This window comes from Schistocerca cancellata, chromosome 2 (assembly GCF_023864275.1).
Source record: "Schistocerca cancellata isolate TAMUIC-IGC-003103 chromosome 2, iqSchCanc2.1, whole genome shotgun sequence".
Taxonomy (NCBI): Eukaryota; Metazoa; Arthropoda; class Insecta; order Orthoptera; family Acrididae; genus Schistocerca; species Schistocerca cancellata.
Window position 1 is genome coordinate 44034492 of NC_064627.1, and position 18165 is coordinate 44052656.

At 47.6% G+C, this 18165-nt stretch overlaps 1 protein-coding gene across 1 annotated transcript in view; it reads right to left on the minus strand.

The window, feature by feature from the left end:
* Window positions 1-17891, minus strand: part of LOC126150592 (uncharacterized) — an 84729-nt gene extending 66838 nt beyond the window's left edge. The window contains exon 1 of the mRNA XM_049915886.1: window positions 17188-17891. Coding sequence (XP_049771843.1) covers window positions 17188-17891 — 704 coding nt within the window. The remainder of the gene's footprint in view (window positions 1-17187) is intronic.
* Between the last annotated feature and the right edge of the window lie 274 nt (window positions 17892-18165).

The window sequence follows — 18165 nt, forward strand, 5'->3', positions numbered from 1 at the left end:
AGACAATGGCAATGTGAGAGAAAGAGAGGGATATAGTTGCAGTGGAATATAGCTGAAAGTGACAGAGCAGTGCTAGGAAAAGAGTAAAGGAGACAGTGCCAGTGGAACAGGAATAAAGAGAGGGAGGAAGTGGAAGTGGGTGAGAGCCAGTGATAAGGAGAAGTAGCGTATATGACAGTGACGACGAGGAAAAGAGAGAGAGAGAGTGAGAAGAGACAGCATCAGTGGGAAGGAATGAATGAGATCGTAGCAGTAAGAAAAAGCAAGTGGGAGACAGAGTGAGGAGACAGTAGTAGTAGGATAGAATGAAGGAGCCTGAGGCTGTGAGACAGGGGACAGAGACAGTTAGAGAGACACAAAGTAATAATGACAGTGAGTTGAGCGGAGCGAGTGAGTGAAAATGCGCAACTGCGAGGGGATGGGTATAAGCGACTTACAGCGATGGTCTAGTGGGTGTCGTGACTTACAGTTAGGGGAGCTTGTGGCACTTTCATGTGAGTTGCATATTATAAAAAGCGCAAATATGTTCACATGCCAAAATCTTTTGGAAATTTTTTAAAGGTGCTGAGGAAGGTAGAATGAGGCAGCTGGTACCCCATTTTCAGTCAGGAGCACATTCGCCTTTTTGTACTCCGATAGGAGTATTTTTTCCGCTGGTTAACAGTTATCGAAGCTTCCTAACCCGAAAAAACTAACTACCACCCAAAATAACATTCGAAGTGCACACAGCAGTGGCATATCATACTCTCCAAAGACCCGAACAGCGACTACTAACTCTGAACAAAAATCAACAAGCCCCACCACTGTGTACAGAGACAGAAAAATAATGTTGTCAGTGACAAACTGGTTAATCAGCGGAGCGAATTTGCAGTGATACCAGGCGTCTCCTCCAGTCAGGAGACAGGAGACATAACGCTTGGTGCCTCCGTTCCGAATTTAACACTGACTCAACATGTAAAACCTGAACAACCGTTTTCCTTGCTTGTGGGTTTGAAATAACCAATGGCGATGCCACATGTTAAGAAACGACGAGCAGACAGACGCACCGCCAAAACGGAGCCTCAGGCGAGACTCGAAGACTTAAACCCAACGACCGTTCCCAGGGGCTCCTGCCAAGCGAAATCAAGAAGGTCTGCTTGAATTTATCAGCATACATGAATCTGCAGTTACACTCACTTTCATATAATCAAGCAATCGTCCATGTTTAGGAAAGGTGGATAATGTCCATGGGATGCTAAATATCAAGTGTAATAAAAATGAAAATAAAAATCAATCACATCAATTCGTAATGGGAACTTCCCTCCCCCTCCCACTTCTTGCCACGATAGAAAATCTGAGTAAATACAGATAGATAAAAGACATTCTACATGTTGTGGCGTATCAAGACAGCCACGCCACTCGGAAGTAGCCGAAATGCACGCGTTAAATTCAAGCAGGCTTGCTGAGGTCTGAAACAGGATACGTAATGAATGCTATAAAGAAAAGTACGTAGCTTCTTTAATACTTAACTTTAATCCATCATTTGTATACAGCATTCTTGATGATACAAGTGAGACTCTCTCTAGATATGGTTAATGGCGCCTTGCTAGGTCGTAGCCATGGACTTAGCTGAAGGCTATTCTAACTGTCTCTCGGCAAATGAGAGAAAGGCTTCGTCAGTGTAGTCGCTAGCAACGTCGTCGTACAACTGGGCGAGTGCTAGTACGTCTCTCTAGACCTGCCGTGTGGTGGCGCTCGGTCTGCAATTACTGACAGTGGCGACACGCGGGTCCGACATGTACTAATGGACCGCGGCCGATTTAATGCTACCACCTAGCAAGTGTGGTGTCTGGCGGTGACACCACACTACAAAACTTAATAGAGTTACAAAATCACACGAAAGGTGGACTGGCTATCATCTTTCGGAATGACAGCTACCCAGACAGACAACTTCCTGAATTACAACCATGCAAAACTGTGGAAAGAGGACTTTTTTCAGATGACAGACTACTTGTATAAGCACATCTGCCGTAGGGTTCCAGAAAGGAATCTAGCTACCCGTTTGAGGATGATCGCCTTCCCGAAATTACCCAGTACAATTAAATCACCTGCTTTATGGCCCAATTTACGTAGTAGAAATGTACTATGGGTTACGTATTCAGAGGGCTGTACTGGTCATGAGATTGTTGTGTATAGAAAAGATTTTAGTCGGATCGTAAATAGGTACAAACATTAAACAGAAGTTACTCAAAGTTATACATCTTAGTACAAAGTTTCCATATTGAGAGAAGTTGACTCACATATGCAAAAATTCATTATAAAGTTATTAAGTTAATCTTTTGAACGGAATAGGCCTAGATCAAGATGTTAGTTTAACTTGCAGTAAAGAACTGATCACATGTATAGCAGCGACTGTTCAGCTCTGTATGGCCACTGATATTAGTCCGTACACTTGACGTCGGGACACAGCAGAGAAAACGCTTTATTTTAGGGAATCTCTTTGAGATTTTACATTTTCATGTGGAACATTCACCTTCCCGCTTAGATGAAAAGCTGCCCCATCACTAAACCCTACACGATCAAGGATGTCATCATCCTGCTGCAACGCTTCGTTTGCAGAGTTTTAACATACGCCATTGCCATCTGAGTTTAATGCATACACCAGCTGTAACCAGTATGGATGGAAGAGTACTCGTAAATGTTTCCAGAATGAGATTTTCACTCTGCAGCGGAGTGTGCGCTGATATGAAACTTACTAGCAGATTAAAACTGTGTGCCGGACCGAGACTCGAACTAGGGACCTTTGCCTTTCGCGGGCAAGTGCTCTACCATCTGAGCTACCCAAGCACGACTCACGCCCCGTCCTCACAGCTTTAGTTTTGCCAGTACCTCGTCTCCTACCTTCCAAACTTTACAGAAGCTGTCCTGCGAACCTTGCAGAACTAGCACTCCTGAAAGAAAGGATATTGCGGAGACATGGCTTAGGTTCGCAGGAGAGCTTCTGTGAAGTTTGGTAGGAGACGAGGTACTGGCAGAACTAAAGCTGTGAGCACGGGGCGTGAGTCGTGCTTGGGTAGCTCAGATGGTGGAGCACTTGCCCGCGAAAGGTAAAGGTACCGAGTTCGAGTCTCAGTGCGGCACGCAGTTTTAATCTTCCAAGAAGTTCATATCAGCGCACACTCCGCTGCAAAGTGAAAATCTCATTCTTGAAACATCCCCCAGGCTGTGGCTAAGCCATGTCTCCGCACTATCCTTTCTTCCAGGAGTGCTAGTTCTGCAAGGTTCGCAGAAGAGCTTCTGTGAAGTTTGGAGGGTAGGAGACGAGATACTGGCAAAACTAAAGATGTGAGGACGGGGCGTGAGTCGTGCTTGGGTAGCTCAGATGGTAGAGCACTTGCCCGTGAAAGGCAAATGTCCTGAGTTCGAGTCTCGGTCCGGCACACAGTTTTAATGTGCCAGTAAGTTTCATATCAGCGCACACTCCGCTGCAGAGTGAAAATCTTATTCTGGAAACATTTACGGGTACTCTTCCATCCATACTGGTTAGCTGCGCTGTTCTCGCCATATCGACTTACGCTCACTGGGCAGCGAAGGGGCGAGCGAGCTAACTAGCTGCATCAACACAGGACACTTACCGTCAAGCACGTCAGCTAACAACTGTCACCAAGGCGGACCTTTTGTTTACTTTACTGGTAATACACGGAGGTGGCAAAAGTCATGAGGTAGCGATGTTCACATGTTCAGATGGCGGTAGTATCACGTACTCAAGATACACTCCTGGAAATTGAAATAAGAACACCGTCAATTCATTGTCCCAGGAAGGGGAAACTTTATTGACACATTCCTGGGGTCAGATACATCACATGATCACACTGACAGAACCACAGACACATAGACACAGGCAACAGAGCATGCACAATGTCGGCACTAGTACAGTGTATATCCACCTTTCGCAGCAATGCCGGCTGCTATTCTCCCATGGAGACGATCGTAGAGATGCTGGATGTAGTCCTGTGGAACGGCTTTCCATGCCATTTCCACCTGGCGCCTCAGTTGGACCAGCGTTCGTGCTGGACGTGCAGACCGCGTGAGACGACGCTTCATCCGGTCCCAAACATGCTCAATGGGGGACAGATCCGGAGATCTTGCTGGCCAGGGTAGTTGACTTACACCTTCTAGAGCACGTTGGGTGGCACGGGATACATGCGGACGTGCATTGTCCTGTTGGAACAGCAAGTTCCCTTGCCGGTCTACGAATGGTAGAACGATGGGTTCGATGACGGTTTGGATGTACCGTGCACTATTCAGTGTCCCCTCGACGATCACCAGTGGTGTACGGCCAGTGTAGGAGATCGCTCCCCACACCATGATGCCGGGTGTTGGCCCTGTGTGCCTCGGTCGTATGCAGTCCTGATTGTGGCGCTCACCTGCACGGCGCCAAACACGCATACGACCATCATTGGCACCAAGGCAGAAGCGACTCTCATCGCTGAAGACGACACGTCTCCATTCGTCCCTCCATTCACGCCTGTCGCGACACCACTGGAGGCGGCCTGCACGATGTTGGGGCGTGAGCGGAAGACGGCCTAACGGTGTGCGGGACCGTAGCCCAGCTTCATGGAGACGGTTGCGAATGGTCCTAGCCGATACCCCAGGAGCAACAGTGTCCCTAATTTGCTGGGAAGTGGCGGTGCGGTCCCCTACGGCACTGCGTAGGATCCTACGGTCTTGGCGTGCATCCGTGCGTCGCTGCGGTCCGGTCCCAGGTCGACGGGCTCGTGCACCTTCCGCCGACCACTGGCGACAACATCGATGTACTGCGGAGACCTCACGCCCCACGTGTTGAGCAATTCGGCGGTACGTCCACCCGGCCTCCCGCATGCCCACAATACGCCCTCGCTCAAAGTCCGTCAACTGCACATACGGTTCGCGTCCACGCTGTCGCGGCATGCTACCAGTGTTAAAGACTGCGATGGAGCTCCGTATGCCACGGCAAACTGGCTGACACTGACGGCGGCGGTGCACAAATGCTGCGCAGCTAGCGCCATTCGACGGCCAACACCGCGGTTCCTGGTGTGTCCGCTGTGCCGTGCGTGTCATCATTGCTTGTACAGCCCTCTCGCAGTGTTCGGAGCAAGTATGGTGGGTCTGACACACCGGTGTCAATGTGTTCTTTTTTCCATTTCCATGAGTGTATTATGTCGCACAAATATTCGATAGGATTCATGTCGGGCGATCTGAGTGACCAAATCATTCGCTCGGTTTGTCGAGAGTGTCCTTGAAACAAATCATGAACAAGTGTGAGCCCGTGTCACGGTGCATTGAGATCCACAAAAATTCCGTCGCTATTGGGGGAACATAAAGTCCATGAATGGCTGCAAATGGTCTCCAAGTAACCGAATACAACCGTTTCCAGTCAACTATCGGTTCAGTTGGACCAGAGACGACCCAGTCCATTCAATGTGAGCACAGCCCACACAGTTGTGGAGCCAGCACCGGGTTGCGCAGCGCCTTTCCACAACATGGGGCCCATGTCTTCGGGGGACCTGCGCCGCACTCGAACACTACCATCAGCTCTTACTAAACGGAAATCGGGACTCGTCTGACCAGGCTACTATTTTCTAGTGTGGCTAGAGTCCAACCTGTATGGTCACGCGTCCAGAAGAGGCGCTGCAAGCGATGTCGTGCTGTTGGCAAAGGCACTCGCGTCGGTTGTCTGCTGCTATAGCCCACTAACGCCAAATTCCGCTGTATTATTCTAACGGATGCGTTCGTCCTACGTCTCATATTGATTTCAGTGGTTATTTCACGCACTGTTGCTTGTCTGTTAGTATTAACAATTCTACGAAAATGCCGCTGCTCTCCGTCGTTAAGTGAAGGCCGTCGATCACTGCGTTGCCCATTGTGAGAGGTCATGCCTCAAATTTGGTATTCTCGGCACATTCTTGACACTGTGGATTTCGGAATATTGAATTCTCTAACGATTGTCGGAATGGGATGTCCCATAAGTCTAGCTCCAACAACGATTCCCCGTTCAAAGTTTGTAATTCCCGTCATGCGGCCATAATCGCGTTGGAAACCTTTTCAAATGAATCATCTGATTACAAGCGAGAGCTCTGCCAATGCGCTGTCATTTTATACACTCCTGTAAATGGAAAAAAGAACACATTGACACCGGTGTGTCAGACTCACCATACTTGCTCCGGACACTGCGAGAGGGCTGTACAAGCAATGATCACACGCACGGCACAGCGGACACACCAGGAACCGCGGTATTGGCCGTCGAATGGCGCTAGCTGCGCAGCATTTGTGCACCGCCGCCGTCAGTGTCAGCCAGTTTGCCGTGGCATACGGAGCTCCATCGCAGTCTTTAACACTGGTAGCATGCCGCGACAGCGTGGACGTGAACCGTATGTGCAGTTGACGGACTTTGAGCGAGGGCGTATTGTGGGCATGCGGGAGGCCGGGTGGACGTACCGCCGAATTGCTCAACACGTGGGGCGTGAGGTCTCCGCAGTACATCGATGTTGTCGCCAGTGGTCGGCGGAAGGTGCACGTGTCCGTCGACCTGGGACCGGACCGCAGCGACGCACGGATGCACGCCAAGACCGTAGGATCCTACGCAGTGCCGTAGGGGACCGCACCGCCACTTCCCAGCAAATTAGGGACACTGTTGCTCCTGGGGTATCGGCGAGGACCATTCGCAACCGTCTCCATGAAGCTGGGCTACGGTCCCGCACACCGTTAGGCCGTCTTCCGCTCACGCCCCAACATCGTGCAGCCCGCCTCCAGTGGTGTCGCGACAGGCGTGAATGGAGGGACGAATGGAGACGTGTCGTCTTCAGCGATGAGAGTCGCTTCTGCCTTGGTGCCAATGATGGTCGTATGCGTGTTTGGCGCCGTGCAGGTGAGCGCCACAATCAGGACTGCATACGACCGAGGCACACAGGGCCAACACCCGGCATCATGGTGTGGGGAGCGATCTCCTACACTGGCCGTACACCACTGGTGATCGTCGAGGGGACACTGAATAGTGCACGGTACATCCAAACCGTCATCGAACCCATCGTTCTACCATTCGTAGACCGGCAAGGGAACTTGCTGTTCCAACAGGACACTGCACGTCCGCATGTATCCCGTGCCATCCAACGTGCTCTAGAAGGTGTAAGTCAACTACCCTGGCCAGCAAGATCTCCGGATCTGTCCCCCATTGAGCATGTTTGGGACTGGATGAAGCGTCGTCTCACGCGGTCTGCACGTCCAGCACGAACGCTGGTCCAACTGAGGCGCCAGGTGGAAATGGCATGGCAAGCCGTTCCACAGGACTACATCCAGCATCTCTACGATCGTCTCCATGGGAGAATAGCAGCCTGCATTGCTGCGAAAGGTGGATATACACTGTACTAGTGCCGACATTGTGCATGCTCTGTTGCCTGTGTCTATGTGCCTGTGGTTCTGTCAGTGTGATCATGTGATGTATCTGACCCCAGGAATGTGTCAATAAAGTTTCCCCTTCCTGGGACAATGAATTCACGGTGTTCTTATTTCAATTTCCAGGAGTGTAGTAGCCTGGTCAGACGAGTCCCGATTTCCGTTTAGTAAGAGCTGATGGTAGTGTTCGAGTGCGGCGCAGGTCCTCCGAAGACATGGGCCCAAGTTGTGGAAAGGCGCTGCGCAACGCGGTGCTGGCTCCACAACTGTGTGGGCTGTGCTCACATTGAATGGACTGGGTCGTCTCTGGGCCAACTGAACCGATAACTGACTGGAAATGGTTACATTCGGTTACTTGGAGACCATTTGCAGCCATTCATGGACTTCATGTTCCCCCAATAGCGATGGAATTTTTGTGGATCGCAATGCACCGTGACACGGGCTCACAGTTGTTCGTGATTTGTTTGCGGGACACTCTCGACAAACCGAGCGAATGATTTGGTCACTCAGATCGCCCGACATGAATCCTACCGAATATTTATGGGGCATAATAGAAAGGTCAGCACAAAATCCAGCACCGGCAAAACTTTCGCAATTGTGGACGGCTATTGAGGCAGCATGGTTCAATATTTCTGCAGGGGACTTGCAACGACTTTCTGAGCACATGCCACGTCGAGTTGCACCACTACTCCAGTCAGAGAGGTTAGCCACGATATTGAGAGGTGTCCCATGGGTTCTGTCACCTCACTGCACAGTTCCGTAAAGCCGTCGGCGCACGGACCGTGCTGTCGAACGTCAACGTTGAGCGTGCCGAGTTGAACGTGCTGCTGAACGCTGAGGGACGATGAGAGTTGTGCATACGGTACGTGGGCCCCTACGTGCTATACGCGATCGCAACGCACTCCAGCGGCAGTTGAGGGATGTTTCTAGTTAGTAAATCACACTGTTTACTCAACGGGCGAACGTAAAATTTCCACGTTAGCTCTATTAAAATGCACATTTCCTTCATAGTCGGCGAGAAGGAAAGTACCATGTCCAATCAATAAGGACACAGGCTTATAAAAGTTCCGTTACAAACAATGCGGTACAAATTTGGAATACTTCTCCGCATAAGATAAACGTTATTTCATCATTCCCACATTTTAGTAAAACCCCAAGGTCAGTCTTACTTGATCACTATTCCTACCCAGTAGCAGAATCTTTGCAACATGTGAATTACGAAGCGTAAAAGAAAAAGGAGCAAAATATCTTTATACAAGTAGCGCAAGCTGTCCTGTAGATTAAGCCAATCGAACAAAGTCACCCCTCAAAGAAATGTGAGCGTATATTTACATAACATCAAATATTATAACATATACTTATATTAAACTAATAATAAAGTATGAGAACCTAATAAAAACGCGAATGTTAGGAAAAAAAATTTGGGAGTCCTACGACGCGAACCACCGACCAAACCTACACTGAATAGTGGAAAGAGACGCTACTCATTACGCTAAACCAACAACCCGTTCCCTAACCTTAGCTATATTGTGTTACCGTTGCTAAAAACGTTAATTGTAGATAATTATGTTACTAACTGAAATTTAATTATAACAAATTGTACCAAGAACAATGCGTTTTGGGTGGATCTTCAGTGTGTCGCTGCCTTCAAATAGCATACTCTCATAATACGCAAGTTACAATAATTCTTTTGCCACGAATGTGATGTTTCTCATTATTTCATTAGAACGAATCACACAATTAACAACGGGTTTCCCAGTGATTCTCAATTTGCTGGTGCTCAGAAACGGCATACATACATATAGGCTTGAGATGAATGCCAATATGGCGCCTCACAACTCTGTACTGAAGAGAGACGCGTGCGTGTGACGTATGTGGCGTTGTCCCATCTCATTGGTCAACGCTCAGACGCACGCTCAGAATTTCTGGCATGCCAGATATTGCTCTGCACGTTCGGAAAGACTCCCGAGCGTGCTATTCCACGCTGTGGCGTCAGAAACTCGGCACGCTCAACGCTCAACGTTCGGATGCACGGTCCGTGTGCCGAGGGCTTAAGAGCTTGAAATGCTACATCATATTACATTTTCATTTAATAGCTTCATTTTTCACTGATCAGTTTGGGATGAATCACAAAGCTGGTATTAGGAAACTGTATTTCATTCCTGATGTAGCTCTTACTCTGAACATTGTGGTATCGTCCAGAGAGTGGGGTGCCACACCGAAGTCGGCAATGTGAATCGATGCCACAGACAGCGAGTGGGCTCACTGCGATAAGCAACAACCAAAGAGAGACAGCCCTGAAGACCTCACCTCTCCTATCAGCGTAGCAACGTCCTCACACTGAGATCAATTTAGAGTTGAGCATGTAGGAAACCTCAGCTACAGCAATCAACGCCATCTAGTAGGGCAATGTTAGTCCAAGTCTCAGTGGAACACGTACTTGAGTCGAACATCGCACTTTAAGAGAACAGTTTGCGATTGCGTGCATCAAATGATGCATTCGTAGACTACGACAGTTATAAATTATGAGCTACACCCGTCGCGTGGAAGTGTAACGTAATAAAGTGAACTAACATTTCATCTGTTAGAGTTGCTATAAATCATCTCGCAGAGCACTCAAAGAACCCAAAGCTGTGGCTGGAATGTTATAGTTTCGTCTGGTCACAACACACATTATTCCTCCTAAACAAGTCGTCGAAAACCATAATTTTCCACGTCTACCTGTCTCTATCTAGCCCGTTATAAAGATTTATGATTTTACCGAAGAGAAAAATTTGACACTGTTTGTAACCTAAGAGTAAATGTAATAAGACCAGTGCATTACGATAAGATGGAAATTGCTCCTGCTTAACTAACTTTAAATCTTTGCGTTTCTGCAGCAGTTACGTATGCAGTGGAACAAGAGGTTCTTTAGGTTCTGTTGCATCAGCTACATATTTTATAGACAGAGTTTTCCTTTGGTTTAAATTAGTGACCCGAAGGAACAGAAAAACTGCAATGTGTGAATCTGTTATTATGCCAACTGGAAATTTGAAAATTGAAAAAAATAGGCATCTGGAAATCAGCAGTGGTTCAGGCAACAATCACAGGAACTATGAATCAGAATTATCTTCTGAATGAAAAAGTTCCCACTTTGTTTTATTGCGCAGGCTTTCACAAGTTGTCTTGGAAAACCTTTGCAGCATGAGCCGAACAAATAATCCATTTCCAGATACCTACAGTGCTAAGACAATTCTGCGACTTACTGATGTGTCACAGTACTCCCATTCCGAGCTCCACAAAATGCAGTTTTCACGTTTCTTACCCCCAGAACACAAAAATCTGACTTGTTATTGAAGAACGAAGAGACCATAAACGCATCCTTTCGGGAGGTTTCCACTATTTTCCACTATCAGCCTTGACAAAATTCCTTTCCATTGTTTCCAGAAAATAACTGCAACCAGTCGCCTTCTGTTTCATTTTTCAATTTTTGTTTTGCATTACTGGCCATCGGATGACATATCTTTATTGTAATTTTACAGCACACGCAATAAAGATGTACCATCTGATGACGAATCGTTGGGCGCTTGGGAACTGGTAATGGAAAATAAAAATTAAAGAATAAAACAAAGGGCGCTGGTTGCAGCAATTTCTGGAAACCCTTATTCATCACAACAGCAGTTCTCCACATCCATAATGGATAAAACTTGTATTTCCTTTCCATTGTTGTTCAAAAATTGTAAATGTATTTTCCCTCAATAAATAACTAAACTATTTGCACAAAAAATACGGAAAAACTCTAGTGACTTCGGCTAGCACTCCTATAATACAGTATAGCTTCGTTTTGCTCCTAGACCGTGACGTCACCAGAGCTTCAGCCACTAACAGAGCGTCTTCGATACGTGACCAAATATTGAAATTTAATGATTTCAAATCTTTAATTACATAAAAATAACAGATACAGTGCGAGAATATTGACCGAAAGTGTTATTTAAACGCTATATTCATTCACATTTTTAACATAGCAAAATAGCCTTTTGTCACAAGTGTACATGTAATTCATGTAGAAGACTTTTTTTGTAAAATCGGATTAATCTTTTTGAAACACACTGTGTAACAATTGGTAACATGTGGAATAGGGCTCCTGATTTTGTGTGTAAGCCTACCATGGAAATACTGTCTTCCGTCTGCGAATACCGTAGACATGTATAAGTTTTTTCAGATATGCCAGTCCATTTGCTCGGCGTAACGGCAGTATGTTACAGCTTCGTATTGTGTTATCTTGTAAGGTTTGGGAATTTCGTGAATTCGTTACCAACAGGTGAACCGTTTCTGCTAAAGCACGCTGCACACACAGCAACACAGTGAGTGCCACGGCTGTACGTCACAGGAAGCGGGAAGTGTGTGGGAGAATGGGCGTAACACAGGAGTGAGGGTATTACTTAGCGGTAGAAGTAGGTCTACGCAAGTGGAAATAATAGGCCAGCGAAGATTGGTTAATTGCTGCTACAATTATGTCGAGACATACTGCAGCTATCCTTCCATCTAAGCTTCGTAGTATGTGGCTGTTACTGCACACCGGTTAGCACCGTAGTCTCTGACATTTCAGGTCGTGACGTGTTAACTTTTAACCACTGAAACTTGTAATAACGTACACAACTGTTATACGGACCGATTTTTACGGGGATTATTAAAACATCTTGCTGTAAATAAGGGCATAAGTGAACCTACACACGATACAATGGTGGATCAGTTGCGGCGAAAGCAACGTAAGTTACTGAACACATAATGAGATGCTCAAGTGCCTATAACAAGCATTTATTAATAAAATATTTTTGAAGAACGTTCTAAAAAAAAAATACAGAGCGCGAAGTGTTCAGTGACAGTATCGTTACACGAAACGAACAAAAAATGTTCATTCACTAAATACTTCATGCTACCTCACAGGAAAAAATCCGCTGTGGACAGATTCCAGAACATCGTGTATTATGTCTCAAAGAACCGCCACATATATCGATGTAGAAACGTAGGCGATTTACAAACACTTGCAGGTGACTTATTTGCATTGCTCATTAGTTGCTGCGTGCTACCTGAAATCCTCATTTCTGATCATTGAGTTCTTATCTCAAGATGCCCAGTTTAGGATCTTTTTCTATCTTTATTACTACGACAATGAGGGCTTGGGACATCCCACATGTTGATGGCAGGCTTACCGAATACTACGGTGAATAACATTATTGATGAATACCAATCAGGCTTTCGCAAACACATCTGCTTTAACAAAAGTAATAGTTGGTCATAAGAAGAGGCGATTACCACGTACTATTGTCATTTAAAAAAAAACTTTTAATGGTGTTGGCTGTGACATTTTGCCATACTTTTTACCCTAAGGATTTCTCCAAGCCCAGTAAGAAGGTTTTTTCCTTACCTAAAGACCACCAGCAGTGTACAATGTCTGTGACTAAATAAGTACTCCTACAATGGAGACAGATAATACGAGGGCAGTTCAATAAGTAATGCAACACATTTTTTTTCTAGGGCAATTTTGGTTGAAAAAACCGGAAATTTCTTGTGGAATATTTTCAAACATTCCCGCTTCGTCTCGTATAGTTTCATTGACTTCCGACAGGTGGCAGCGCTGTACGGAGCTGTTAAAATGGCGTCTGCAACGGATGTGCGTTGCAAACAACGGGCAGTGATCGAGTTTCTTTTGGCGGAAAACCAGGGCATCTCAGATATTCATGGGCGCTTCCAGAATGTCTACGGTGATCTGGCAGTGGACAAAAGCACGGTGAGTCGTTGGGCAAAGCGTGTGTCATCATCGCCGCAAGGTCAAGCAAGATTGTCTGATCTCCCGCGTGCGGGCCGGCCGTGCACAGCTGTGACTCCTGCAATGGCGGAGCGTGCGAACACACTCGTTCGAGATGATCGACGGATCACCATCAAACAACTCAGTGCTCAACTTGACATCTCTGTTGGTAGTGCTGTCACAATCGTTCACCAGTTGGGATATTCAAAGGTTTGTTCCCGCTGGGTCCCTCGTTGTCTAACCGAACACCATAAAGAGCAAAGGAGAACCATCTGTGCGGAATTGCTTGCTCGTCATGTGGCTGAGGGTGACAATTTCTTGTCAAAGATTGTTACAGGCGATGAAACATGGGTTCATCACTTCGAACCTGAAACAAAACGGCAATCAATGGAGTGGCGCCACACCCACTCCCCTACCAAGAAAAAGTTTAAAGCCATACCCTTAGCCGGTAAAGTCATGGTTACAGTCTTCTGGGACGCTGAAGGGGTTATTCTGTTCAATGTCCTTCCCCATGGTCAAACGATCAACTCTGAAGTGTATTGTGCTACTCTTCAGAAATTGAAGAAACGACTTCAGCGTGTTCGTAGGCACAAAAATCTGAACGAACTTCTCCTTCTTCATGACAACGCAAGACCTCACACAAGTCTTCGCACCCGAGAGGAGCTCACAAAACTTCAGTGGACTGTTCTTCCTCATGCACCCTACAGCCCCGATCTCGCACCGTCGGATTTCCATATGTTTGGCCCAATGAAGGACGCAATCCGTGGGAGGCACTACGCGGATGATGAAGAAGTTATTGATGCAGTGCGACGTTGGCTCCGACATCGACCAGTGGAATGGTATCGTGCAGGCATACAGGCCCTCATTTCAAGGTGGCGTAAGGCCGTAGCATTGAATGGAGATTACGTTGAAAAATAGTGTTGTGTAGCTAAAAGATTGGGGAATAACCTGGTGTATTTCAATGCTGAATAAAACAACCTCTGTTTCAGAAAAAAAATGTGTTGCATTACTTATTGAACTGCCCTCGTATCTGGCTTCTCCAAGGTTCAGTATTAGGTCCAATATCTTTCCCTCTGTAAGTCAACAGTGAGTCATCAGTTCTGTCCCACTGTAAGTACTAGATGTATGCTGCTGACCTCCGGTTAATACTTAGCACAAAGCTAATTAACTCGAGGACAACGATAATGTCAAGCGTGACATGCATGCATTATCATAATGGGCACAGAATATAGAATTAAAAGTCAGTTAATCCGAAACACAAACGGTTCTGGGTTCTCATTCCAGAGTCATTAGACAGGAATTTATGGAATCCCTCCTACCTTTCGTCCTAAATGGCACAAACATAATTTTTTCTCACTCAGCGAAGAGTCAAGGAGACTAAAACCTAAACTGATTTGAACAGACAGATACAACTTACAAGAAGAGGCTAGACACCGAGGAAGGTGCCACAGTACTTAAACCCGTCCATCCAGATCTAGGTTTTCTGTTGTTTCTGTAATTCGCTTCACACAAATGCAGGAAAAGTTCTTTTGAAAAGGAAACGGCGATTTTCGTTCGCCAATATTCGCTAATAATCTTTCCGTCTTCCCCGGACTCCAGAAATTCCGAAAGTTCTTCCTTCTGGACCTGAAAAAAATAGAAATATCTGTTCGTCCATTTTTTGATAACAGCGATGTTACACAGCCAAATCTTTCTCAAGAAAGCCCAGAGTGCTTAGCTGTGGCGATTAGCGCCTGTGTATGATGTTTATGTCGTCTCATTGTGTCTTGTATGCTTGTACCAAAGGGAGAAAGAAGAGGATGTTGTTTTGTGGCCGGCATCCTCTTTCCATAACACAAACTGCGGGACTGATGACCGCAGCAGTCTGGTCCCTTCAATCCCACAAACCAACCAACACAAACTGCACACATACACTACTGGTCATTAAAATTGCTACACTAAGAAGAAATGCAGATGATAAACGGGTATTCATTGGACAAATATATTATACTAGAACTGACATGTGATTACATTTTGACGCAGTTTGTGTGCACAGATCCTGAGAAATCAGTACCCAGAACAACCACCTCTGGCCGTAATAACGGTCTTCATACGCCTTGGCATTGAGTCAAACAGAGCTTGGATGGCGTGTACAGGCTGCCCATGCAGCTTCAACACGATACCACAGTTCATCAAGAGTAGTGACCGGCGATTTGTGACGAGCCAGTTGCTCGGCCACCATTGACCAGACGTTTTCAGTTGGTGAGAGATTTGGAGAATGTGATGGCCAGGGCAGCAGTCGAACATTTTCTGTATCCAGAAAGGCCCGTACAGGACCTGCAACATGCGGTCGTGCATTATCCTGCTGAAATGTAGGCTTTCGCAGGGATCTAATGAAGGGTAGAACCACGGGTTGTAACACATCTGAAATGTAACGTCCACTGTTCATAGTGCCGTCAGTGAGAACAAGAGGTGACCGAGACGTGTAACCAATGGCACCCCATACCATTACGCCGGGTGATGCGCCAGTATGGCGATGACGAATACACGCTTCCAGTGTGCGTTCACCGCGGTATCGCCAAACACAGATGCGACCATCATGATGCTGTAAACAGAAACTGGATTCATCCGAAAAAATGACTTTTGCCATTCGTGCACCCAGGTTCGTCGTTGAGTACACCATCGCAGGCGCTCCTGCCTGTGATGCAGCGTCAAGAGTAACCACAGCCATGGTCTCCGAGCTGATAGTCCATGCTGCTGCAAACGCCGTCGAACTGTTCGTGCAGATGGCTGTTGTCTTGCAAAAGTCCCCATGTGTTGACTCAGGGATCGAGACGTGTCTGCACGATCCGTTACAGCCATGGGTATAAGATGCCTGTCATCTCGAATGCTAGTGACACGAGGCCGTTGGGATCCAGCACGCCGTTCCATATTACCCTTCTGAACCCACCGATTCCATATTCTGCTAACAGTCATTGGATCTCGATCAACGCGAGCAGCAATGTCGCAACACGATAAACCGCAATTGCGATAGGCTACCATCCGACCTTTATCAAAGTCGGAAACGTGATGGTACGCATTTCTCCTCCTTACACGAGACATCACAACACTGTTTCAGCCGACAACGCCGGTCAACTGCTGTTTGTGTATGAGAAATCGGTTGGAAACTTTCCTCATGTCAGCACGTTGTAGGTGTCGCCACCGGCGCCAACCTTGTGTGAATGTCTGAAAAGCTAATCATTTGCATACGACAGCATCTTCTTCCTGTCGGTTAAATTTCGCGTTTGTAGCACGTCATCTTTGTGGAGTAGCAATTTTAATGGCCAGTAGTGTATATTAACTGGGTTCTTTATTCATAAGCATAGAGAGTCGTTGTGGTACAAGCTCTTTGTAGTAGTCCACGTTAGCCTCACTCCTGGGCAAGTACAGAGTCCGCTATGTACACTATTCCGGTCGGCATGTGCTGCCTGATTCTGAGCGAGCCGCAGACCTAACTGCTACTATGGCCCCCATTTGGCTGCGACTGATGCCAGACTCGAACTCGTTGGGTGCGACAGACTGGCCCTCCGGTCCACAGCGGCTATCGTACATACTGTCAGCAGAGAGGGTGTTGGCGGCACGTTTCCTGCGAGTCTGCCATTGGCCTCTATTGATCTTCTTGCAACCTCTGCCACGTGATGTGGTGGCGCCAGCGTACGCCAGCACATTCCTCTCCCCGAAATGCTGCACCACTGTCAAGTACTGACGCTGCAAACGACAATGGGGAGGGAGCCAGGACACTGGACATAGAGATGAGCCACGAGCCGTAGCTGTGGAGGGCAGCCTGCTCCCTATGCTAACACGCCATCTGGTTTGCGAGGCAGCGGGAACATCCTGCAGAAAACTGCTTCCAGGGCACATGTCCAGGCCTCAGGGCGTGTGGGGGCGATGACGACGACGGCGATGGTGATAGCGATGGTGATGGCGATGGCAGTGGTGGGTCCAGGTTCAGGGGGTTGACGAGTGGGAACGGTGAGGGCGGGGGTGATAGCGATGGTGATGGCGATGGCAGTGGTGGGTCCAGGTTCATGAGGTTGACGAGTGGGAACGGTGGGGGCGAGGGTGATAGCAATGGTGATGGTAGTGGTGGGTCCAGGTTCATGGGGTTGACGAGTGGGAACGGTGGGGGCGAGGGTGATAGCGATGGTGATGGCGATGGCAGTGGTGGGTCCAGGTTCATGAGGTTGACGAGTGGGAACGGTGGGGGCGAGGGTGATAGCAATGGTGATGGTAGTGGTGGGTCCAGGTTCATGGGGTTGACGAGTGGGAACGGTGGGGGCGAGGGTGATAGCGATGGTGATGGCGATGGCAGTGGTGGGTCCAGGTTCATGAGGTTGACGAGTGGGAACGGTGGGGGCGAGGGTGATAGCAATGGTGATGGTAGTGGTGGGTCCAGGTTCATGGGGTTGACGAGTGGGAACGGTGGGGGCGAGGGTGATAGCGATGGTGATGGCGATGGCAGTGGTGGGTCCAGGTTCATGAGGTTGACGAGTGGGAACGGTGGGGGCGAGGGTGATAGCAATGGTGATGGTAGTGGTGGGTCCAGGTTCATGGGGATGACGAGTGGGAACGGTGGGGGCGAGGGTGATAGCGATGGTGATGGCGATGGCAGTGGTGGGTCCAGGTTCAGGGGGTTGACGAGCGGGAACGGTGGGGGCGGGGGCACATCGTCCATTTGCTGTGATGTCTGTGCGACGTGCCCGTAGCGCCAGGATTTCACCCGGAACAAGTCCCGCCCATTCACCCCCCTCCGCGCCTATCCATGGTGTAAGACCCTCCCCTAAACAGCCGCCGGTTCCACAAACTGGAAGCTACATCAAAGTTGTTATCGTCACAGTCCAACACACGTTACACCGTGATGAGAGTCAGTAATGATAAGAAATTTAAGTTTTTCTGGATGGTAATATAACATGAATTTGCATTATTAAAGAAATAAAAATATGTATAGA